A 26,962-nucleotide genomic window follows, 5' to 3' on the forward strand; every position below is an offset into this window, starting at 1 on the left:
GAAGCCTTTTGGGAAAAAAGTCTCCATAAGGTCACTCCTGCCTGAGTTGCTCTCAGCTCCAGGCATACTCCAAACACTCTGGGAAGCAGCCAACTCCTAGCTCTTGAGAGACCCCCGTGCACTTGTGAAATCTTTTTTTCAAATTAGGTGATCTCCAAGGTGAACTTCCTCTCAGGTACCCTGCAGGGAGCATGTGCATTCGCTCACCTCCCCAATTGATGTCAGAGCCTTGTACACCTCTCCTCCCTCCGCGAGCACTGCTGTCTGCCCCAGACTCTCCTGCTGCCCAGACACTCAAAGTTCTGTTGCATACACACCTCTACAGGATCAGCCACAGTTGCGCCGTTTATGCTTCTTCCTAAAAACATAGTCCAACCTTTTTTTCATTGATTTTGTGGCCTTACTCACAAGTGGACTGTGTGAGAAGTTTCCAACCCACTTGTACACTGATCTCGATGGAGAGAGTGAAACGGGGACAGGAAGGCTTACCATTTAAGGCTTATCTGAAATGATTTTTTTTATAGATAAAACACATGCATACACACATGTATACATACATACAAATGCTGGTGGTCTCTGATCACATGGCCAAGTTTTCCTTGATTTCCTCCATAAATTTATTACAATTTTCAGTCTCCCCTGCTGAATAGAAAACTGCACTGTAATTCACTCTATTAAATAAATGACATAACTTCATTGTTTTCTTTCTTTAGAATTTTCACTGATTAACAATTAACTGGTTCAGTGTGGTCTTAACATAAATTAGAGGTGGGAAGGAGGAGCTTATTTTCATGCTAGGTAAACATTTGAGAATCAAAAGGCCGGCGCTTACCATTCCACTCCTAATTTGATGGCAGCCCATCAGAAAATGGCTCCACCTCAGGCATTTTTTCCTTTCCTTCAAGGTCCTGATGTGGTTGAATGACCTTGCTTTTTCAGAGCTTCTGCAGCTCTTATTTGGACACCTTCATTGGGAGCTCTAGCCCCCAACCACTCCCCAGTCTTTAGCTGTTCCTGATGAGCCCTTGCTACCCTCCCAGACCTATGGTCACCTTGCTCCAGGTCCCCAGGAGCCAGGAAAACACACACTGATGGGTTTTTATCACCTGCTTTAGCACCTCCACATTTCAGAAAACATTTCACACAGAGGAGTTCAAGATCCTAGGAATCAGTCCGCATTTTATTTTACAGTACATTCATATGAGTTCCTGCCTTTCCAAGGTAATCATATCACATTCAGGTTAGCACTGCTGGTAACAAAACTGTACAACTACCCTGGCTTCAAAAACAAGATAGGATGATACACATTAACACTTCTTTCCCTTTAATACTGCAGAATACAATACATCACAAAAATAAAATCACATGCCTTTTACAGTCCAGTGTGAAGGCATGTTACTTATGTTAAAATTAAACCATTTGGGACATGAGGAGAAAAAGAAGAGCTTCAAAGCTTACGATGTCTACAGTCTCCCCCACGCCATCTTTCTCTTCTAACCGCCAGCTGGCACATTCAGCATCAATGCCTTGGGAAGAGGGGCCAGAAGAAAGCAGGGGATCATTTAACTCTGAAACTCATGGCTTCTTGGGCTACTTCTGTAAAAAACTACTTAAATAACCTAAAATTCTAAAAAGAGTTCATATTAACAAGGGATGGTAATATAGAAAGCACCTGGAGAAAATTCCTCCAGTGACTGATGGAAAATATAAGCCGCAAACATTTCACAAAAACGGACAACTGTATCATACCCAGAAATATATTAAATTCTGAAAATTCACTTTTGCTTTACTGAATGAAAACACTGTGACCCATGTTCTGGTGTTGAATCAGTTCAGAAAAACAGCTGTAACCTCCATCTGCGATATTTATCATGGGATATCTTGCATCATTACCATGTCAGGGTGCAGCTGACTGAGATCCCCAACCCTTGAAAAATATAAAAAGCCAAACTGAGCTATAATAAAAACTAGGACAGATTAGATAGGAGAAAATTCAGATGTGTGAGAAAGCAAGAAGTAAGATTTACTTGGGTCTTTTTCCTAGATAAAAAATATTGTTACAAAATGTTTTGGACCCGGGTCCAACACAGCTGGAATGATAAGTTACTGAAAATGCAAGCCCCCATCCAGAAAGACAGTGTGCTTATGTAGCACCTTTCTCATAGAAGTCCAATGTGCTTTAGTATAACTGTCAATTAATTGCATAATTAAGTGAATGATTCAGAATATACTTGGACTGATTGTTAATTCCAGTGATGAAAAGAGTCCCTGCCACTTGGTGCCAAGAAATTTTTGAGTCCTGAACTTAATAGGTTATGAATGAAATCGATATTCATATAGGCTGACTCAAAAGAAATACCACCCCTTTCAGGGCTGAAAAATATGATGGAAGAGAGAGTAAGACACTTCTTAGGAAAGCCACATCTTTAGGAAAAAAACACCTTATGAAAAACCAGAGCCAGTGCATATTGTACAACCCCTGAAGAAAACCCCCAGCAGCAGTGGAGAGCAAGGGGAGCAGTGATGATTTTGAAACCAGAGTGACTTGTAGCTAACGTCCTAACAGTAAATTCACATAGTGAAATGCAGAATAAGTCAACATATAGCCAAGGTTTACATTTATCTAGAAATATGTTTTATGCCTTAAAAAAAATTGCAATGCACTCCAAAAAAATTTTTTCAGATAATTCATGTACAACAGAAGGCACTGTTATTCGCATAAATCCATTGATTCTGCATGGCAAAACCTGAGACGTGCAATTCCATCCAATCCTTTAAAACCACCTTGGTCATTCATCCTTTGGAGCATATGCTTTGTCCTTTGCAGTCCAATGATTTTGTTGTTCTTTAATTTCATACATTACAGTAGCTGCTTAAAATATATATTTCAGGGTGAGAAAGGTCAAAGGGGATGCAGGGGTGGAGAAAGGTGATGCCGGACGCCAGGCAGTAACTGGCACAGCAGGTGGCACAAAGAGTAGCCCCGGCTCCCCTTGACCCTCTCCTTCCGGCTGACGTACCACGTAGCGATGACATTTGGTCGGTTGATCTTCCTTCTTTCAGTTGTTGGTGGGCATAGTCCCAAAGTTAAATGCAGAGAGGACTCCTTTGTTTTCAAAGGTGAAGCCTCCCTGTTGTTCAATCTTCTTCTTTGCCTCTAACATTTGCCAAGAGAAAGGGGGGAAAAGAGAGGAGTATTTAAGGTGACAAAGTTGGAAATAACCTCAAAGGGGCCAGATTCTTTAGAGTTAGTACTGTGAAGGAATGTGAATCGTGGTATTAATTATTCTGCCCAATTGAACATTAGCCTTTAATAAACCCGTGTCAGTAAGTACCATCGTCTTGGTGTCTGGGGATGCGGAACCAGCAGATACGGAACACACAGATACAGAGGGCCCACTGCACCACACCATTTTAACAGGGGACATGAGCATCCTCAGATTTTGGTATCCAAGGCAGGTCAGGGAAACAATCCCCCCCACACAGATACCGGAGGAAGACTGTAGTTATATTTTCTATCTTGGACAGACTATTTGCTAAAACTGAGCAAAATAAAAACAAGGCTCAAAGCTAGTGTTTATTGCTGAAAGGGCACTGACTTCTCACATCAGGAGGGCCGATACAGAATCTGTACAGGACTTAAAGCCTAAATCCAAGCAGAAGAACCTGGGTTCTAAACTCTAGATTCCTATTCCATGATGTTCCCCACTAAAATACTTTTGTAATTACAAAATCTTCCATTAATTTCTAGGAGTGACCATAACAACGTCTGCGTAAAATAATTTCTCCAGCTCAAAAACTGAAAATCAACGAGAATCACCAACACATAAAGCCCAACAAATAGAAATAGAGAGTATTTCAATTTCTAGGAATACAAGCTCCCTGCAAGAATTCATAAAATGCTTTTGACCCATCTGTTGTTTAGATGTTTAGGTGGGTGACCCAGCTGATTAACTCTCCCTCAGCAAGATTCATCCCAACCTTTACATCTTACCTTTGGCTCCAAAATAGGATAAGGGCGTGAATAAGAACACCACTAAAGACACATTAACACATGGTGGTTCACAGAGCTAATATATCATGGATGATTAAAAAGATCATACAATAATGATAATTCCTTATTATCTTGAAAGGTTGGCCTCTAACAATTTTTAGAACAGTATTTAGGTGCTACCAGGCTCGTAAAATAAAAGTTGAATACGGGCACTCTGACACATGCACTCCGATCTAGAAATCATGCTGGCTGACCTGCTACCGTCCTTCGGTGCTCGGCCAGTGTGTACACCTCCTGGAGCGCCCTCCTCTGATCCTCACTGAGCGGTGCCATCAGCAGCTGGTACCAGGCAGCATCCCGATTCTGCACAGCTGTTGTATTTTGGGGGTGTGTTGAGGGAGAAGGAAAAATAAAGGAGTCCAATGACAATTATTATTTCAGAGGATAACTAATAACACAATCAGATTACAATGAAATGATCACAGACAATAGGTGATAAAACTCATTCCAACAAAGGATTACTCCTGAGTACTCACTTTAGTACTCGACCTACGTGGGGCTATAAAGAAAGGTTGGGACATCACAAATCTGTTTTGCCTAGTTCTCTGCTCCCTCCCCATCTCCTCTTCTTCCTGGCTTTTTACGAACTATGAATGCTGCCTAAAATCCAGATCTTGGGAAACACCTTACTCACTTGTTACCATTTTCCTCAGGAATTCTTATGCTACCTGCTCCTTCAGCATCACTTCTATGCCAAAAACTCAAATTTGTACCTTTAGGCAAAACTGTTCCCTAAGCCTCCTGGTCTTTTACTTTGGATAGCTCACCTCAAACTCAGTACAACTGTAACCAAACTTAACATTTTACCTCCCAAACCCTCCTTATCTCCCATTTCCATCACTAGTTCTATCAGTCTCCTAGTCAACCACTGTAAATGCCTAACATCTTTAATCATGCTCTCTCCACATCCAATTCTGTGCTGCTTTCTGGATGTCTTTCACTGATACGCTTTGTCCCATCAAATGCCATCCTCCCACTCCAGGGCCCTATTACTCCTAAATCAATAAAGTAATTTCCTAACGCTTGGTTCCCAAGTCTAGCCCCCTTCAGTTCTTTTTGGACATCATCAGATAATACCCCTGAAGGAAATTATCATATCCCCAAGGTCACCTCTTTACAGAAAAACATTCAAAAACACTCTAATGGGAAATGGGATAAAGACAATCTCAGTCCAGAATTCAAGACTGGGGGACTTCCCTGGCGGTCCAGTGGTTAAGACCCCTGCTTCCATTGCAGGGGGCACAGGTTCGATTCCTGGTCAGGGAAATAAGATCCCGCATGCTGCACGGCCAAAAAGAAAAAGGAAAAAAAACCCCACCAGATTTCAAGGCTGGTACAATTTTACTACTTCACAGAGACTTTAAGCAGTGGTCCCTGTATGCTGACTGAGCCAAAGCTGGCTGCCTATCTCTTGAGGAGCATTTTCAAAATACATATGCTGAGATCCTACTCAAGACCTAAGAGCTTCTTTGTTGCCTATGATGCACACCAGGTCTGGAAGTAACTGCCTTAGAGCGTACCCTCCACATTCCAGTCTCCACATTTACACTCTTATCTTCCTCATGCTTTGGAATATCATTCCCTGTACTCTCTACCTCTTGTTCCGGCTGAATTTCAATAAATCATAGAGGTGGTTCATTAATGGTATTTGTAACAACCAATACATTGGCATACTAAATAATGTCAATATATTACACTACCATTGCCTTGTTAGTAACAATATTTTATACACAAGGATGTTCAATTTAATATTGCTTGTAAAAAAGAAAAACCCTGGAAATATCTTATATGTCCATCAGTGGAAATAAGCTAAATTATGGTATTACCAGAGAAATATGATGTAACTATAAAACAACCTATTTAGTGGGATTTTTTCATTATAATTTATTTATAATAATTTTCTAAATGCTTTCATTGGCTTATTATTTATTTTTAATTCTTTAAGTTTTCCATTTATATCTTTCATTCTTCTACTGGGTTATTGGTCTTATTCATTTATAGAAGGCCTTTGTAATCTGTGGGTCTTAAGCCTATGACATGTACATGACAAATATTTTCTCCCAATCTTTGAGTTTCTAGTGTCCTTTGCTGTACAAATTGGTAAATTGCTTATGTAGTAAAAATCTACTCTCTATTGGACTCTGTTCATTCACATGGGGATTCTGAATTGCTAATAAGTTTATGGCCACAATTTTTAATTTTTTTTTTTTTTTTTTTTTTTGCAGTATGCGGGCTTCTCACTGTTGTGGCCTCTCCCGTTGCGAAGCACAGGCTCGGGACGTGCAGGCCCAGCGGCCATGGCCCACGGGCCCAGCCGCTCCGCGGCACGTGGGATCCTCCCAGACCGGGGCACGAACCCGTGTCCCCTGCATCAGCAGGCGGACTCTCAACCACTGCGCCACCAGGGAAGCCCCAATATGGCCACAATTTTTAAGGAACATATGTGAGATACTTCATTCTGCAAAAATCCTTATCCATTCATATCTAGAGGATGAACAATATATGCAGATACTCTTGCCTGTAATTACTTTTGTGAGGATACCCTGCAGCCTCACCCTGCCACTTTACAACGATTAAGGTTGCTGGGATTGGGTGATGGATGTTTCATTATGCTATTTGCTCTCATTTTGTGTATGTTTGGGGATTTCTATAATTAAAAATAAATTAAAAATTTAAAGGGAATCTAAACCAACTTGGAGGAAGATCCCAAAACAACTTCTAATAGATGGAAATGAAAAACATATCTGAAGATTCAGGGAGTAACAACATACTCAGCAGGGCTTGTGTAAAAAATTGATATTCATCCACACTATTGTCAAGGTCCAGTGGAGTGCTGAATCCCTCAAGGGCAGTTTCTTCCAATACTTCTTCATCCCAGTCATCATCATCTTCCTCCTCATCTTCACCTCTTCCATTATTTGACTGCATTGCTTGAGCAGTTACATTCGTCTCCTCTTCATCGCTTGAAATCTCTTCTGTGAATCCATTATTTATTTAAAAGGAATCAAACACATAAGGACAAAATATAAATTCCATAAAGAAAATAAAAATAATAAATGACATTCCAGAAATGGAAAAATGACCACATAATTTTATGTAAAATTATAAAAATAAACCTTATCTTTACTGTAGTTGCTAAACTGAAAATGACTTTATCCTCCTCACTCAAAACAATTTCTATCTCTAAAGATGAACATTATTACTGTTTTACTATGGCTGCTTCACATCCATTAATATATACTATTTAGCCACAGATTCCCAAATTAACTTTTTTGTCAAAAAAGACATAAAATGATTATGTATTTAGTGCATGTGTTTTAAATAACAATGACCTACCACTGAGAATTTGAGTCTCTTAGCAATTAACTAAGTTGATTATGAACTGCTCGGAAATGCTCAAATGAAGAGGTCATTTCTGCTAATAGAAACAGAAAAATATAGAAATACAGAGGAAAAATAATTAGCTATATGTGGGTTAAAAAAATTGAAAGCTGAATTGTATATCCCCATAGGTTCAGTTTCTATTTTCAGGGCTGGTCTGTTCCAAGCAGTTAGTCCAGTATTATAAATAACTGGAAGACAGTAAATGCAGAACGAAATCAACCTAAGAGGGGAAACCTGGAGTAAACCTAAACCAGGCAATATTAATCTAAACCTAGTTCTATAAAACACACCATACTGAAGCACCTGGATTCAACTGCAAGGTAGTTTTAGGGATAATGCAAGAAACCATAGTTTTGACCACATACATGGAAAAAAAAAAAAAAAAAATATATATATATATATATAATATGTAGAATAACAAAGACAGGAAGAGAAACCTTCACTGGTTAATCATCCTACACCTCAGTAGGAAATTCAACAAGAAAGTCTGGGAAATTACTAGAAAATTTCCCTCAAGTCATAATAATTATAACCCATTAGCAAAGTGAGAAATTATAAAGAATGCAACATACTGAAAAAAATTCTGTGATTGTCTGCATATATTTAGCAAAATAAACAATTACAAGAGACTCACTTCAGAGCTAAAGACACACACAGACTGAAAGTGAGGGGATGGAAAAATATATTTCATGCAATGGAAACAAGAAAGAAGGGGTAGCAATATGCATATCAGATAAAGTAGACTTTAAAACAAAGGCTATAACAAAAGACAAAAAAGGGCATTATATAATGATAAAAGGATCGATACAAGAAGAGAATATAACATTTGTTAACATATATGCATCCAAATATATAAAACAAATATTAACAGGCATAAAGGGAGCAATTGACAATAATACAATAATAGGAGGAAACTTTAACCCACTTACATCACTGGACAGACCATCCAGACAGAAAATCAATAAGGAAACAGTTGTCTTAAATGACACATTAGACCAGTTGGACTTAATAGGTATCTACAGGACATTACATCCCAAAATGGCAGAATACACATTCTTTCAAGTGAACATGGAACATTCTCCAGGAGACAACACATGCTAGGCCACAAAACAAGTCTCAACAAATTTAAGGGGAAAGAAATTATATTAAGCACTTTTTCTGACCACAGCAGTATGAAACTAGAAATCAATTACAGGTAGAAAAATGGGAAACACATAAACATATGGAGACTAAACAACATGCTACTAAAACACCAACGGATGAATGAAGAAATTAAAGAGGAAATCAGAAAATACCTTGAGACAAATGAAAATAAAAACAGAACTTTCTGAAATCTACAGGACACAGCAAAAGCAGTTCTAATAGGGAAATTTATAGCAATTCAGGCCTACCTCAAGAAACAAGAGAATCAAAAAACAAACAACCCAGTCCGAAAATGGGCAGAAGACCTAAATAGACATTCCTCCAAAAAAGATATACAGATTGCCAACAAACACATGAAAGAATGCTCAACATAATTAATCATTAGAGAAATGCAAATCAAAACTACAATGAGGTATCTCACACCGGTCAGAATGGCCATCATCAAAAAATCTACAAACAATAAATGCTAGAGAGGGTGTGGAGAAAAGGGATCACTCTTGCACTGTTGGTGGGAATGTAAATTAATACAGCCACTATGGAGAACAGTATGGAGGTTGCTTAAAAAACTACAAATAGAACTACCATATGACCCAGCAATCCCACTATTGGGCATATATGCTGAGAAAACCATAATTCAAAAGGAGTCATGTATCAAAATGTTCATTGCAGCTCTATTTACAATAGCCAGGCCATGGAAGCAACCTAAGCATCCATCAACAGATGAATGGATAAAGAAGATGTGGCACATATATACAGTGGAATATTACTCAGCCATAAAAAGGAACAAAACTGAGTTATCTGTAATGAGGTGGATGGACCTAGAGACTGTCATTCAGAGTGAAGTAAGTCAGAAAGAGAAAGACAAATACCGTACGCTAACACATATATATGGAATTTAAGAAAAAAAAATGTCATGAGGAACCTAGAGTAAGACAAGAATAAAGACACAGACCTACTAGAGAATGGACTTGAGGATATGGGGAGGGAGAAGGGTAAGCTGTGACAAAGCGAGAGAGAGGCATGGACATATATACACTACCAAACGTAAGGTAGCTAGTGGGAAGCAGCCAAATAGCACAGGGAGATCAGCTTGGTGCTTTGTGACCGCCTGGAGGGGTGGGATCGGGAGGGTGTGAGGGAGGGAGACGCAAGAGGGAAGAGATATGGGAACATATGTATATGTATAACTGATTCACTTTGTTATAAAGCAGAAACTAACACACCATTGTTTAGCAATTATACTCCAATAAAGATGTTTTTAAAAAAATGCAAAATAAGGGCTTCCCTGGTGGTGCAGTGGTTGAGAGTCTGCCTGCCGATGCAGGGGACACGGGTTCGTGCCCCGGTCTGGGAAGATCCCACATGCCGTGGAGCGGCTGGGCCCATGGGCCATGGCCGCTGAGCCTGCGTGTCCAGAGCCTGTGCTCCGCGGCGGGAGAGGCCACAGCAGTGAGAGGCCCGCGTACCGCAAAAAAAAAAAAAAAAGAGAGAGAGAGAGGGCCCAAATAAATAAAACAAGAAATGAAAGAGGAGAAATTACAACTGATATCACAGGGATACCAAAAAATCATAAGTGAATACTACAAATATTTATATGCCAACAAATTAGACAACCTAGAAGGAATGGAAACATTTTTAGAAACATACAATCTTCCAAGACCCAATCAGGAAGATATAGACAATCTGAATAAAGAGCTCACTAGCAGTGAAACTGAATTCATAATAAAAAGACTCCCAGCAAACAAAAGTCCAGGACTGGACGGTTTAACATGAGAACTCTATGAAATGTATAAAGAAAAGCTAATACCTATTCTTCTCAAACTACTCCAAAAAACTGAAGAGAACACTCCCAAGTTCATCCTATGAGGCCACCAAAAGCAGACAAAGACACTACAAAAAAAGAAAGTTACAGGCCAATATCTCTGATGAATATAGATGCAAAAATCCTGAAGAGAATATTAGCAAACCAAACTCAATAATTTATAGAAACGGATGATACACCATGATCCAGTGAGATTTATTCCAGGGGTGCAAAGATGATTCAATATTCACAAATCAATCAATGTGATACACCACATTAAAAAAAAACAAAAAGAAAGGATACAAATCACATGATCATCACAAGAGCTACAGAAAAAGCATTTGACCAAATTCAACATCCATTCATGACAAAAACTCTCATCAAAGTGGGTATAGAGGGAACATATCTCAACATAATAAGGGCCATTTATGACAAACCTACAGTTAACATCATACGCAACAGTGAAAGCTAAAAGATTTTCCTCTAAAGATAAGGATACGCACTCTCGCCACTTCTATTTAACATACTATTGGAAATTCCAGCCACAGCCATCAGACAAGAAAAAGAAATCAAAGGCATCCAAGTTGGAAGGGAAGTAAAACTGTCACTATTTTCAGATGACAAAATACTATATACAGAAAACCCTAAAGTCTCCACTGAAAAGCTTTTAGAACTAATAAATGAATTCAGTAAAGTTGCAGAAAGAGAAAGCAAGAAAACAATCCTGTTTAAAATTGCATCAAAAAGAATTAAAAACCTAGGAATAAACTTAACCAAGGAGGTGAAAGACCTCTACTCTGAAAATTATAAAACAATGATGAAGGAAATGAAAGATGATACAAAGAAATAGAAAGATATCCCATGTTCATGGACTGGAAGAATATCATTTAAAAAATCCATACTACCCAAAGCAATCCATAGATTTAAAGCCTATCAAAATACCCATGATATCTTTCACAGAACTAGAACAAATCTTCCTAAAATTTATATGGAACCATAAAAGACCCTGAATTGCCAAAGGAATCTTGACAAAAGAGAACAGAGCTGGAGGTATCATGCTCCTTGATTTCAGACTATGCTACAAAGCTACAGTAATCAAAACAGTATAGTACTGGCACAAAAACAGACACACAGATCAATGGAACAGAATAGACAGCCCAGAAGTAAACTCCTGTGTTTAGGGTTGATTCATCTATGACAAAGGAGGCAAGAATATACAATGGGGAATATCAGTTTCTTCAATAATAAGTGGTGCTGGGAAAACTGGACAGCTACATGCAAAAGAATGAGATTAGAACATTTTCTCATGCCATGTACAAAAATAAACTCAAAATGGATTAAAGACCTAAATGTATAACCAGAAACCATAAAACTCCTAGAAGAAAAGCAGAACACTCTTTTTTTTTTTTTTTTTTTTGCGATATGCGGGCATCTCACTGTTGTGGCCTCTCCCGTTGCAGAGCACAGGCTCCGGACGCGCATGCTCAGTGGCCATGGCTCACGGGCCCAGCTGCTCCGCGGCACGTGGGATCTTCCCAGACCAGGGCACAAACCCATGTCCCCTGCATTGGCAGGCGGACTCTCAACCACTGTGCCACCAGGGAAGCCCCAGAACACACTCTGACATAAATTGTAACAGTATTTTTGGGGGGGTCTCCTAAGGCAAAGGACACTAAAGCAAAAATAAACAAATGGGACCTAATTAAATTTAAACGCTTTTGCACAGCAAAGGAAACCATCAACAAAATGAAAAGGCAACCTATAAATGGGAGAAAATATTTGCAAATGATATGCTACAATAAGGGGTTAATATCCAAAATATATAAACAGCTCACACAACTCAATGTCAAAAAACTAAATGACCCAATTAAAAAATGGGCAGAAGGCCTGAATAGTCATTTTTCCAAAGAAGACATACAGATGGCCAACAGGCACATGAAAGACGTTCAACATTGCTGATCATTAGAGATATGTAAATCAAAACCACAATGAGATATCATCTCACCCCTCTTAGTAAGAATGGCTATCAACAAATAACAAATGTTGGCAAGAATATGGAGAAAAGGGAACCCTTGCACACTGTTGGTGGGGATGTAAATTGGTGCAGCCACTACGGAAAACGACATGAAGATTTCTCAAAAAACTGAAAGTATGATCCAGCAATTTCACTGCTAGATATATATTCAAAGAAAACAAAAACACTAATTCAAAATGATACACACACGCCAAAGTTCACAGCAGCACTATTTACAACAACCAAGATAAGGAAGCAACCCAAATATCCATCAACAAATGAATGGATAATGAAGATGTGGTGAGATATGTGATGGAATATTACTCAGCCATAAAAAAGAATGAAACCTTGCCATTTGCAACCACATGGATAGACCTGGAGGATATTATGCTTAATGAAGTACGTCAGAGAAAGACAAATACTGTATGTCACACTTATATGTGAAATATAAGAAATAAAAGAAACAAATGAATATAACAAAACAGAAACAGACTCACAGATACAGAGAAAAAACTAGTAGTTACCGTTGGGGAGAGGGAAGTGGGAGGGGTAAAACAGAGTAGAATATTAAGAGGTACAAACTACTAAGTATAAAATAAATAAGCACAAGGATATATTGTACAGCACACAGAATACAGCCAACATTTTATAATAACTTTAAACAGAGTATAATCTATAAAAACAGTGAATCACTATGTATGTTGTACATCTGAAACTAACATAATATTGTAAATCAACTATACTTCAATAATAAATAGATAAATAAAGTTATGAATTGTTTATTCCTAGAATTTTCCATTTAATATTTTTAGACAACTAAAACCATGAAACCAAAATTGTGGTAAGAAGGAACTACTATAATTAAGTCAAACAAACCCAAAATATTTGTTAAACGTGTTAACAGGCCAAGAAATGTATACTTGTTTAATGTTTCCAAATAGACTAAAACTCAAAGAAAACACATACTCAAATCACAATCAATTCTAGCATTCATTTCAATTAGAACACTTTACCATTTTCTTCCATATCAGCTTTCTCTGCTTTTGAGTGATCTTCCCGGTTTACCAGTTGTTTGGTAGCACAGACCTGCTTTAGGCCAAGGAAAAGGAAAAGAATTGAGGGCACAATCTGTCCCACCACAGCATCTACTCCAGGAGGTCGATTTTGCAGTTCCAAAAGAATACTCAGTCCTATTATACACATCTTCCGGTCATGATGCCTACAAATTATAAAGGCGAAAAAAAATGTGCACGTGAGAAATGAGAACAAATTCCGAAGAAATTACAAAAAGAAATGTCCAAGGTGTATTCTAAGGTTCATTCACTGGAGTTACACAGAGGTATCTCCATTTTGTACTATATGAAATCCTATGTAAATCAGGTTTTGTAAACCAATTATCATCATCAAAGAGCTATGGGAGTCTGCAATTAATATGGGGAATCTTGTGTAATATCAATTTATGATAATACAAATGCTGTATCTGGGCCTTAGCGTAACAACTTTTATTAAAACAAGAATACCTGTATACGATAGCACAAAATTCCTATCCAATGGAAAAAATGAGGAGTCCCTTAGACTTTGTCTTCATTGGATTGGTCTACAAGGTATCTTGGCACTGTATACTAACCCCAGGTGCCAAAAGTTCCTCCACAAACTCAGCATCTAGTAAGCTGAATGTAATAGCTATAAGTAAATCATTAAATGTCCTGTTCTGTAAAACAGGATAAGGAAAATTTAATTCTGAAGGAAAAATGTTTGACCAATATAGATTACACACATTTTTGTATGAATGCTTCTTCTAAATTGTTTAAAACTAAAAATATTAAGAATTAAAAGATTTTCTATATTAGTATAACACTTAAAATTGCAGGCATGAACAAAAAATTCACTGGCAGGGATTCAAAATGAGAGTAATATACAACAAACCCAATGACAAATATATTACTAGCTTCTATTATTCTTCATTATTTCCATTGCTTGATTGATTCAAGTTACTAATGTCAAAGTATAGTATACTGTAACAGGGACTGTGCTTGACCTGGTGACTTTCTCATCCATGTAGCCTCTAACTAGTAGTGTACACCAGGTGTCAAATGGATCATAGTACAGAAGATGATTATCGAGTAGGGCTCTGAAGAATCCAAGGGAGCACAATTCAAGCATGCCCAATCTATACAATAGCTGAGACGGATTTTCTATTTTTGGAAAATTGCTTATAGATGCTACTAACTATAACTGTGAATGACTAAATCTCTACTCTCTAAATCTTTGTCAGAGATAACTTTAAGCACAATTTCTTTTTAAAGTATGCTCTTCCTTTCAAAGCTTTCATAAGAAATCTAAATCAGGGACAAATTCCAGTCTCCTACAAGTAGAAAAATTAGAATACACATAGCAACTTATAAATATGCTCCCCCATTCCTTTTCTACCATCCTAATTCAAGCCCCTCCATCATCTCCCCACCACTTGGCAATGTCCTAACTACTCCTGTTGAAATTATTTTCCCCTCAGTAAATTTTTCTAAATGATATCTTACAAAACTTAAAAAGAACACTAGTTATTTCTAATGTTTTGAACAAATTAATCAGCAATTTAGCTCAAATTCTAGCACAACAGGTTCACTTATATGTGTTGGGTCACTTGAGGTGGGCCTATAACTACTACTTAGGATCTCACTTTTCCTATGCTGGGAAGCTAGGAGAGTGCTTCACATAAAGCCAAACTCTCCTACCAGGGTAGGACCAGGACTACAACTAACAATCTTCTGACCTCACATTTGAAAACGGGCTCCACTGAAGTCTTTATATCTTTACCAGACCAGTACTCTCCTTAGAAACATGACTCTATTTAGAATGTTGTTACCCATAGACACTTAATAGTCATGGAACCCAAGTGGACACTTAATTTTTGTTGCCTAGAGATATAGCAATACACATTAAGTCAAAAACAAGCGGGGAATGGCTATACCTAATTTTCAGAGCCTGCGTTCTTTCCACTATATTATAGTGCTGAAACACATTCTTAATTCTCTAAGAATTTAATATTATATTAACAATGCACTAAAAATAATTCTTAAAGGGCTTCCCTGGTGGCCCAGTGGTTGGGAATCCACCTGCCAGTGGAGGGGACGTGAGTTCGAGCCCTGGTCCAGGATGATCCCATGTGCCGCGGAGCAGCTGGACCCGTGCGCCACAACTACTGAGCCTGTGCTCTGGAGCCCGCGAGCCATGGCTGGTGAGGCCCACGAGCCTGGAGCCCACGCTCTGCAAGGAGAGAGGCCACTGCAACGAGAAGCCCATGCACTGCCACGAAGAGTAGCCCCCACTTGCGGCAACTAGAGAAAGCCTGCGTGCAGCAGCGAAGCAGCCAAAAATAAATAAAAAATAATAATGATTCTTAAGATATAAAAATTCTTTCTTTATATGCTATTATATGTACATATTAAAAAGTCAACTTTCCAGAATAGAAATGTAGTGTAAAATCGAAAAGACACATACATACCCAAGAAAACAATCTGTATCATTCATCCACTGATTTATAAACTGTACAGTTACAGGTCCAGGGTTGTGAGGCAACTGAATTCGTTCTAAAGTATGTAGCAGCAAATCAGGGTTGTAGTACAAGGCAGCAATTGCAACCTGAAGACACATAGTACGAAGCTCACTAGTTTTGACTCCTCGGGTTAATCTCTCCAAAACAAGTTGAACAAAGAGTGGAATGCACTAGAGGAAAAAAGAAAAAGAGAAATCAAGTAACTTTTATAGAAAGCTGAATGTTGGTAAAGTGTTATCAATAAATCAGATACTCTTAATGACAGTGAAACGTTTGCTTGTTTAAATCATTTTTAGAATTATTAAACCCAGAGAGCTTAAATGGCCAAAAAGAGGTCCTACAGTAGTGCCAAAACGTCTCCTTCCATTTTATGTGAAGATTACATTTAGTTGAAGATTGTTCTACAAGAGTCCACACTCAAATGATGGCAATAATCCAAATGTAGACTTAGTCACTTCCATGTTTGAGTTAAAATGACTAGGGTGGAATTTTTCTTTGATAAATCATATTGGAAATACAGTTGACCCTTGAACAACGCAGGTTTGAACTATATGGATCCACTTAAATGCAGGGTTTTTTCAATAGTGAATACTACAGTACTACACTATCCACAGTTGGTTGAATCTGCGGATAGGGAGAAAACGTGTATACACAGGGCCAACTGTAAGTTATACATGGATTTCTGACTGTGCAGAGGGTCAACGCCTCTAACTCCTGCATTGTTCAAGGGTCAAGTGTAAAAAACAAAATGAGACTAAAAATAAGCATGATGTGATCAGAAATTCTCTTGAGAAAAAAATTCCTAAAAAAGTCATAGGGATGTAATGAACGACATGGTGGCTAAACTTAAGAATACTGTATTGTACATTTGAAAGTTGCTAAGAACGAGTAGACATTAAAAGCTCTCATCACAAGAAAAAAAATTTTTTAACTACGTATGGTGATGGATGTTAACTATACTTATTGTCATGATCATTTCACTGTATATACAAATACTGAATCATGTTGTATACCTGGAATTAAGATAATTTTATATGTCAAATATATCTCAATAAAATTTTTGAAAAAGAAAATTCCTGTTGGTATAAGTAAAAGACTGAAGAAAAATAGTGGATTTCATACATTAAAATCCTATGACTCCAATTCTAAAGTGCAATATTGTTTAATTTTATTAGAAATATTTCCTAACAGTTACTTTCAATTAAAAGGGATGGGCTAACTGTGGAAAACAGATGGAGGTTTCTCAAAAAACTAAAAATACTACTACCATATGACCCAGCAATTCCACACTTGGGTATATATCCAAAAAACAAAAACAAAAACACTAATTCAAAAAGATACATGTGCCCCAATGTTCATAGCAGCATTATTTACAATTGCCAAGATATGAAAGCAACCTAAGTGTCCATCAACAGATGAATGGATAAAGAAGATGTGGTTCTCACACCAGTCAGAATGGCCATCATCAAAAAATCTAGAAATAATAAATGCTGGAGAGGGTGTGGAAAAAAGGGAACACTCTTGCATTGCTTGTGGGAATGTGAATTGGTACAGCCACTATAGAGAACAGTATGGAGGTTCCTTAAAAAACTACAAATAGAACTACCATATGACCCAGCAATCCCACTACTGGGCATATACCCCGAGAAAACCATAATTCAAAAAGAGTCATGTACCAAAATGTTCATTGCAGCTCTATCTACAATAGTCCGGAGATGGAAAGAACGTAAGTGTCCATCATCGGATGAATGGATAAAGATGTGGCACATATATACAATGGAATATTACTCAGCCATAGAAAGAAACGAAATTGAGCTATTTGTAATGAGGTGGATAGACCTAGAGTCTGTCATACAGAGTGAAGTAAGTCAGAAAGAGAAAGACAAATACCATATGCTATATATGGAATTTAAGAAAAAAAAAATGTCATGAAGAACCAAGGGCTAAGACAGGAATAAAGACACAGACCTACTAGAGAATGGACTTGAGGATATGGGGAGGGGGAAGGGTAAGCTGTGACAAAGCGAGAGAGAGGCATGGACATATATACACTACCAAACGTAAGGTAGCTAGTGGGAAGCAGCCAAATAGCACAGGGAGATCAGCTCGGTGCTTTGTGACCGCCTGGAGGGGTGGGATCGGGAGGGTGTGAGGGAGGGAGACGCAAGAGGGAAGAGATATGGGAACATATGTATATGTATAACTGATTCACTTTGTTATAAAGCAGAAACTAACACACCATTGTAAAGCAATTATACTCCAATAAAGATGTAAAAAAAGAAGATGTGGTATATATACACAATGAAATACTACTCAGCTATAATAAAGAATGAAATTTTGCCATTTGCAGCAACATGGATGGACTTGGAGGGCATTATGCTAAGTGAAATCAGTCAGACAGAGAAAGATAAAAACTGTATGATATCACTTACATGTGGAATCTAAAAAATACAACAAACTAGTGAATATCACAAAAAAGAAGTAGACTCACAGATATAGAGAACAAACTAGGGGTTACCAGCAGGGAGAGGGAAGGGGGAGGTGCAATATAGGGGTAGAGGAGTAAGAGGTACAAATTATTAGGTATAAAATAAGCTACAAGGATATACTGTACAACATGGGAAATATAACCAATATTTTATAATAACTACAAATGGAGTATAACCTTTAAAAATTGTGAATCACTATATTGCACACCTGTGACTTATACAATATTGTACAGCAACTATAGTTCAATTTTTAAAAATGATTTGTGTAAAATAAAATTCTAAGGTCTTAATATAAGTTCATTTTTAAATTAAACTTTAAAAATCAAAGTTTCAGGGGAGAATGGGATGAATAGGTGGAATACAGAGGGTTTTTAGGGCAGTGTAGTGAAACTGGTCTGCATGATACTATAATGGTAGATACATATCATTATACATTTGTCCAAACATATAAAGTGTGTACACCAAGAGTACACCCTAGTGTAAACTGCGGTCTCTGGGTGATAATGATGTGTCAGTATGTTCATCAGTTATAACCAATGCACCACCCTGGCGGAGATGTTGATAATGGGGAAGGCTATGCATGTGTGGGGTAAGGGGTACAAGAGAAATCTCTATATCTTCTGCTCAATTTCTCTGAGAGTCTATAACTACTCTGAAAAATAAAATCTATTAAAAAATAATCAGAGTTTCATGTAAAAATTTAAGACAAATTCAATATGTTTCCTTTAGTAAGCCAAACTGTAAGTACATTAGTATCAGAATACTAGACTTGTTTAGGATAATATATAACATCAAAACACATGACTACATGTGGTACTTTTAAGATTGAGATTTTTATAAAGAAATGACTAGTCTGATTAACTCTATTGATTTTGTCTCATATTCTGATATAGAGCATATATAGGACATAGGCTCTACTAAAAATTATTACTACAGTTAAATAATTATTGTGAATCAATGAAGCCAAAAGAAAATGTAAACTAAGTTTGAAAAACTTTTTGATATGTTTTAATAACAAAGCTTCATTTTAACAAATATCTACTATTACATGCAGAGCCATTAAGAATACAAAGAAACTCTGAGGTTTCAAAATTAGTAAAACTAAAATTATCCGTTTATATTAAAATAAAGTCAATTATGGGGATTGATTATGCAGAATACCTCCATATACCACTATGGAGTGATCTGCAAGATATATTATTAAGTGAAGAAGGCAAGATGGAAAAAAATATGTTTAGTATGCTACTGTTTAAGAAGGTGAGGAGAGAATGGATATAACTATTTGCTTTTTGTTTTTAAATGAAAGGATGAACTAAAAACTGGGGGGTGGGGGGAGAGTAGAAATGGGGAAAGAAAGTAATGGTAGAGGGGACAGGAATGGAAGCTAGATTTCCCTGAATATACCTTGTTTTGTAAATTAGACTTTAGACTTTGCATATGTTATATTCACAAAAAATTTAAGCAATCCCTAAAAGTTAAAATAAAATGAAATAAATAATGAAACAAAACAAAAAAAAAATCAAACAGGGATTATGTTAAATTACTTTAAAATTTATGATTTGACTTGTTTGGCTATAAATATCCCTAGCATATGAATATACCCTTGAGATAGAAGGAGCTACTAAAAGATCTTAAACTTAATAGTGATCATATGTTGGTGATAATATATACATATTAGTGGGGTAAAGTAAGTGAGTAATTATGATGAGACCAGGATTTTGGGTGTGGGAGATACTGATTAGGATCAATTAGGTTAAGTAAAAATAATGTAGTCTGAAATTTGAACTGGAAATATCTGTGTCTACTAATGATGCATTAATCTTAAGATAATATAATATGTATTTCCTGGTTCTCTTTTGTGGAAATAAAGACCTACTCAATAGCAAGGAATATCCCTTGTGCAGTCTTGGAATACCATTTCCCAGGGTAGGGCAGGAAATGTACAAGATGAAACTGGAACATCTAATCACACCAGATAGCAGAAAACTTCCAAAGGTTATGAGAGTCAGGTCAAAAGCACTCATATGGCAAACTCAAGAGGCTCCCACTGGCCTAAGTTGAAAGAACTTTGTACACCTTAAATATACTGAATATATTTGATGTGTATCAAATAAATTTGAATCTATAAGGTCAAATAATACTAAAAAGCCAAAAAATAAAAAACACCTCACTGGTCATCTTTGGAGGATGCTCCAAAGATGGAGCATAAGGAAACAACATATTGTCTCAATCATGACAAATAAAGGCAAATACTCAAACTATTCCTCAGAGTAATCTAATAATTGATGAGAAAACATTTCTCTTCATAGAAGTAATTCCACTCATAAATGAAGAAGGAATGACAGAATTAGACTATCATCACCAACAGCACTAAGATCATAAGATGAGAGACAACCATTCTGTCCCTAGTAGAAATACACACCACCACCTATGAAGTATTCTTGCCAAAAAATCACAACTGAATCCAACCAAATCTCTAGATCTAACTACCAATTTACAGGAAATATTGAGTAATTTAATTCTAAGGCATTACAATCCTTCAGCACAGTAATGGTAACTTCACTAACATTAGACAGTGAGTTAACTCACTTAACTTTCTGATATAGAAATGCTCGGGTACCAACTTTCCAATCCCTCTAACAACCCAGTTTTAGGAGTAGAAACCCACTGTACATACATTACATATGAAATTCTTACTTGCTAACTTCAAATGAGTCTATCCAGCTAAAAGCAATTCTTTTATTCAATTTTTCTTTACTACTTACTAGACTCCTCCAAACTGAAATTTCAACTTTTTTCATTTTCTACAATTCTTCCTATTTAACTGCAAAAATAAAGCCATTGGACTTAAGCTTCCACATCCCTTATTTCTACCTCAAGACAGATCTCTATATCAGCATTATCTAAACGGCACTGTCACAACAGTTAATAGATGTTCCTTGGGTTTGGAAAACAAAAAGATTCCACTGTTAATTAATTTGGAAAACACAGAATACTAACCACTCCTTTAGGCACATTTCCAGATAAAGGCACTAAGAATTCAAGCAATAATGAAATGAATTTTGTTTTATCCAGTTTTCCCCAGACCATTGAATACACTTTTTTATGAACACCTACTGACACCATTAGATAGTCACCATTTGAGTAATATCACTCTATTCCCATCTCCTGGTATCTACACTTTCTGTTTCTGTGAAAAAGATCATCTATTTTCCAAGGTAAACCTGTGCTCACAGGCTTCTCCCTGTCCTCATCTTATGTCTTATTTTTTCTGGTGTTTTCTATGCAATGTCTGCAATGACTCCCACTATGAATCTTGTTCTAATCTTCCACTCCCAATGCTACTTGCCTAGAACAGAACTAATACCTTCAGACCTCAACCTCACTGAAGATGAAATAAAGACATTCTCAGAAAAAAAAAAAAAAAACAGAACTCATTGCTAGCAGACCTATCCTACAAGAAATACTAAAGGAAGTTCTTCGGGCTGAAAGCAAGTGACCCAGAGGGTAATTCAAAGACAAAGAAAGACACACACACACACACACACACACACACACACACACACACACACACTCCAGTAAAGGTAATTATGTAATTATAAAAAATAGTAAAAATAGTATTTCTTTCACTTTCTTAACTGTTTTAAAAAGCAATCACATAAAATAACATGTTGTAATTGTATTGTTGAAACTATAAAATGTAATATATTCAACATTAACAATACAAAGGATGTAGAAGCAAGATTCTACTGGAATAAGGAAATGACACCAGATGGTAACTTCAACCCACAGCAAACAAATAAAGAGAACTGAGAAATGGTAAATAAGAAGGCTAATATAACAAGTATATACCTGTAGATATATACGTGGTTGCCTTTTTTCTTAGCTTCTTTGAAATAAAATTACAAATAGAATAATTACAAACAGTGTATTGTTGGATTTATAACATATATAGATGCAACATATATGACAGCAGTAGTACAAAAAGGGGGGAGAGGGAATAGAGCTATATAAGAGTAATGCATCTATATCTCACTAAAAATTAGGTTAATCTCAATCTGAAGTATATTCTGATAAGGTAAGGTATATATGGTAAGCCCTAGAGCAGCCACTAAGAAAAATGTTTAAAATAGTGGAAAAAAAATTAAAGGAATTAAAATGTGACATTAGAAAATATGTACTTAATTCAAAAGAAAGCAGTAAAGAAAGAATAGGAGAACAACAACAAAACATGAGACATATAAATAAAAAATAAAATGACAGATTGAATCTATGTGTAAAAGTAACAACAGTAAATGTGAATGGGTCAATTCAAAGATACAAATAGGTTGAAAGTAAAAGAATGGAAAAAGATATATCATGCAAACAGCAACCATAAGAAAGCTGAAATGGATATACTAATATTAGACAAAAACAACATCAAAACAAACAAAAAGTGTTACTAGAGATAAAGAGAGACAATTTTAATGATAAAAGGGTCAATTCATCAGGAAGATAAAACCATTATAAACATACAAACACATAACAGAGCCCTAAAATACATGAAACAACAACTGACAGAAATAAAGGGAGAACTAGATAATTCAATAACAGTTGGAGAATTTAATACTTCACTTTTGATAACGAATAGAACAATTAGGTAGAAGATCAGCAAAAAATAAAAGACTTAATCAACATTATAAACCAACTAGATCTAACAAACATCTATAGAACACTCAGCCCAATAACAGCAACGTACATATTATTCTCAAGTGCACATGGAACAATCTCCAGGACAGACTATATGCAGGGCCATAAAATAAGCCTCAATAAATTTAAAAGGAATGAAATCACACAAAGTATGTTCTCCAATTACAATGGAGTAAAATTAGAAATCATTAACAGAAAGAATTCTGGTAAATTCACAAACATATGGAAATTAAACAACACACTCCTAAATAACCAGTGGGTCCAGAATAAAGCACAAGGGAAATAAGGACATATTTTGAGATGAATGAATATGAACACATGCCAAAACTTATGATTGTAGCTAAAGCAGTGGTTGCAGGGAAATTTATAGCTATCAATCTCTATATTAAAAAAGAAGAAATATCTCAATCTAATAACCTAAACTTCCACCTCAAGACTCTGGAAAAAGAAGATCAAGCTAAACTCAAAGCAAGTAGAAGGGAATAAATTATGAGGATTAGAGCAAAAACTAATGAAATAGCAAACAAAAAACAGACAACAAAATCATAAATTGGTTCCTTGAAAAGATGAACAAAATTGACAAACCTCTACCTCAACTAACAAAAGGGGGAAATAAGAGAGCGAGAGAAAGAGAAGATAATAGTTACTAAAATCAGGGAAAAAAACGGGGTCATTATTACCAACCTACAAAAACAAAAAGAAATATTATGAATTGCATGCCAACTAATTAGTTAATTTACATGAAATGGACAACTTCCTAGAAAGATGCAAACTCCTACATTAACTCAAAAAGAAATAGAGGGCTTGGGCTTCCCTGGTGGCGCAGTGGTTGAGAGTCCACCTGCCAATGCAGGGGATGCGGGCTCATGCCCCGGTCCGGGAAGATGCCACATGCCGCGGAGCGGCTAGGCCCGTGAGCCATGGCCGCTGAGCCTGCGTGTCCGGAGCCTGTGCTCCACAACGGGAGAGGCCACAACAGTGAGAGGCCCGTGTACTGCAAAAAAAAAAAAAAGAAATAGAGGGCTTCCCTGGTGGCACAGTGGTTGACAGTCCGCCTACAGACGCAGGGGACATGGGTTCATGCCCCGGTCCGGGAAGATCCCACATGCCGCGGAGTGGCTAGGCCCATGAGCCATGGCCGCTGAGCCTGCGTGTCTGGAGCCTGTGCTCCGCAACGAGAGAGGCCACAACAGTGAGAGGTCCACGTACCACAAAAAAAGAAAAAAAAAAAATAGAAATACAAGTAGACCTATAACAAATAATGAGATTGAATTGGTAATTTTAAAACTACCCACAAAAAAAGCTCAGGCAAAGATGGCTTCACTGCTAAATTCTAACATTTAAAAAACACCAACCTTCAGAAACTCTTCCAAAAAATAGAAGAGGAGGGAGCACTTCCCAACTCATTCCACACGAGGCCAGCATAACTCTGATTCCAAAGCCAGACAAAGATACCACAAGAAAAAAAAAATTACAGATCAATATCTCTTATAAATACAGGTACAAAAATAGTTTTAAAAAAATACCACCTAACTGAATCTAGAAGTATATAAAAAGGATCATACTCCATGATCAAGAAGGATTTACACCAGGAATTCAAGGTTGATTTAACATCTGAAAATCAATTAAAGCAAAACACCGTATCAACAGAATAAAGGACAAAACCCACATGATCATCTCAATAGATGCAGAAAAAGCATTTGATAAAATTCAACACAACTTCATGATCAAAAGACTCAACAAACCACGAATAAACAGGAACACACTCAATCTGATAAAAGACATCTATGAAAAACGTACAGCTTACATCAGACTTAATGGTGAAAGGAATACTTCGCCCCCTAAGCTCAGGAACAAGACAAAATGTCTCCTCTTGCCACATCCATTCAACATTGCACTGAAGGTTCTAGCCAAGGCAGTTAGGCAAGAAAAATAAAATAAAAAGCACCCAAGTTGGAAAGGTAAAACTCTATCTGCAGATGAGATGACCTTGTGTACAGAAAATCCTAAGAAATTCTCTGAAACTCTATTAAAACTAATAAAGCAATTCGGCAAGGTTGCAAGAAACAACATAAATATAGAAAAAGTGTATTTCTAAACACAGGCAATAAACAACTTGAAAATAAAATTAAGAAAACAATACCATTTATAACAGCATTAAAAAGGATGAAATATTTTATGAAGACTTTAATGAAAGAAACTTGTACTTGAAAACTACAAAACATTTTTGAAAAAAATTAAAGATGACCTAAATAAAAGGAAAGACATCTCATGTTCAGGGATTGAAAGACTAAATATTCTCAAAGTGACAATACTTCCCAAAGTGATCTACAGATTTAGCACAATGCTTATCACAATCCCAGTTGGCTTCTTTGCTCAAATTGACAAGCTAATCCTAAAATTCATATGGAAATTCAAGGGACCATAATAGCCAAAACAATCCTACATAGGAACAAAATTGGAGGACACAAACTTCCTAATTTCAAAACTTACTACAAAGCTACAGTAATAAAGATACTGCAGTCCTGGATTAAGGACAAAAAAATTAATTAAATCTGAATGAGAATCCAGAAATATATCCTCACATTTACAGTCAATTGATTTCACAAAGTGTGTCAAGATAATTCAATGGGGAAAGAATAGGTTTTTTCCAACAAATGGTGCTGAGACAATTTGATATCCACGTGGAAAATAATGAATTTGCACCCCTTCCACAAACCATATTCAAAAATTAACTCAAAATGAATTAAAGACCTAAATGTTAGAGGTAAAACCATAAAACTCTTAGAGGAAAATCTTTGTGAACTTGAATTTAGCAATGATTTCTTAAATATGATGCCAAATTGCACTGGGTATTTTTGTCATAGGATTTCTACCAGTAAACACAAACTATAGGCTATCTTTATAATTTTCCATCACAATATAAACATCAATCAGACATGCGCATTTTAAATGTAAACATCAAGTAGGATGTTTTCTATACATATATTACCTGATCAATTCCCCTTCCTTTGCACTGAAGAATGATGACTTCAAGAAGTTTGGCTGCATGACATTCTGCATCTTCTCCTGCATCTCCACATAGTACCTGCAGTAATTAAAATTTCACTCAGCAGTAAATAGGAATTGCAAAAAATTTAATCAAGTCTACATGAAGTAAATATCACATAAAAATTCAGCCATTAGAATCTCAGCATTGCTTGAGTCATAAGTTTACCTTGCCAACCCAGAGAAGGAGGTTCAAAATGAAGTTCATCTATCTTCTTCATCTACTCTGATTCCTTATAAGGTGTAATAATTCACTTATTTAACTTTGGATTAATAAAATAGGCTATATGAGTTAACTGTCTAGACAAATGAAGCTTCCCTTTATGTAATGCATCAAAACAATAAAATACAATGAAATCAAAAGAAAACAAAATAACCTTCTTCTTAAACAATTAAATAAACCCTGTGTTTTTCTGTTCCTTTTGAATTCCTGTCTATATGCACCCATTTTTTCATAATGAAACCATAAATTTAATATTACACACCTTTTAATTTCCTCATTTGGACTTCATAATTTGAACTACTTTCCATAGACATTATAACCATTTAGGACTATACAGTATTACAGAAGATGAGTATAACAAAGCTTACCAGCCTGTTGCCCTAATGTCAATTCTGTATTTTCACTGATATGAACAATTATACAGTGCACATGTTCATACACCTAATACGGCAGCCTTATAATAAGGTTCCCAGAAGAGAGGTTTATAGAGTAGAGGCATGCTTATATTCGAAATAAAGAAATATGGAAAAATTAATAAGGGTTCAAACACAAGACATAAGAAAA

At 36.5% G+C, this 26,962-nt stretch overlaps 1 protein-coding gene across 1 annotated transcript in view; it reads right to left on the reverse strand.

Moving 5' to 3' along the window:
* Positions 1-1,158: 1,158 nt before the first annotated feature.
* IPO8 (importin 8) overlaps positions 1,159-26,962 on the reverse strand; it is a 70,586-nt gene continuing 44,782 nt past the window's right edge. Inside the window, exons 20-25 of the mRNA XM_029206328.1 lie at positions 26,120-26,215; positions 15,899-16,119; positions 13,410-13,615; positions 6,826-7,029; positions 4,249-4,365; positions 1,159-3,157 (exon numbers count right to left, since the gene is read on the reverse strand). Of these exons, the coding sequence (XP_029062161.1) occupies positions 3,060-3,157; positions 4,249-4,365; positions 6,826-7,029; positions 13,410-13,615; positions 15,899-16,119; positions 26,120-26,215 (942 nt within the window). The 3' untranslated portion in view covers positions 1,159-3,059. The remainder of the gene's footprint in view (positions 3,158-4,248; positions 4,366-6,825; positions 7,030-13,409; positions 13,616-15,898; positions 16,120-26,119; positions 26,216-26,962) is intronic.

This window comes from Monodon monoceros, unplaced genomic scaffold (assembly GCF_005190385.1).
Source record: "Monodon monoceros isolate NGI ecotype Baffin Bay Population unplaced genomic scaffold, NGI_Narwhal_1 Super_Scaffold_6, whole genome shotgun sequence".
In the NCBI taxonomy this organism is placed as follows: Eukaryota; Metazoa; Chordata; class Mammalia; order Artiodactyla; family Monodontidae; genus Monodon; species Monodon monoceros.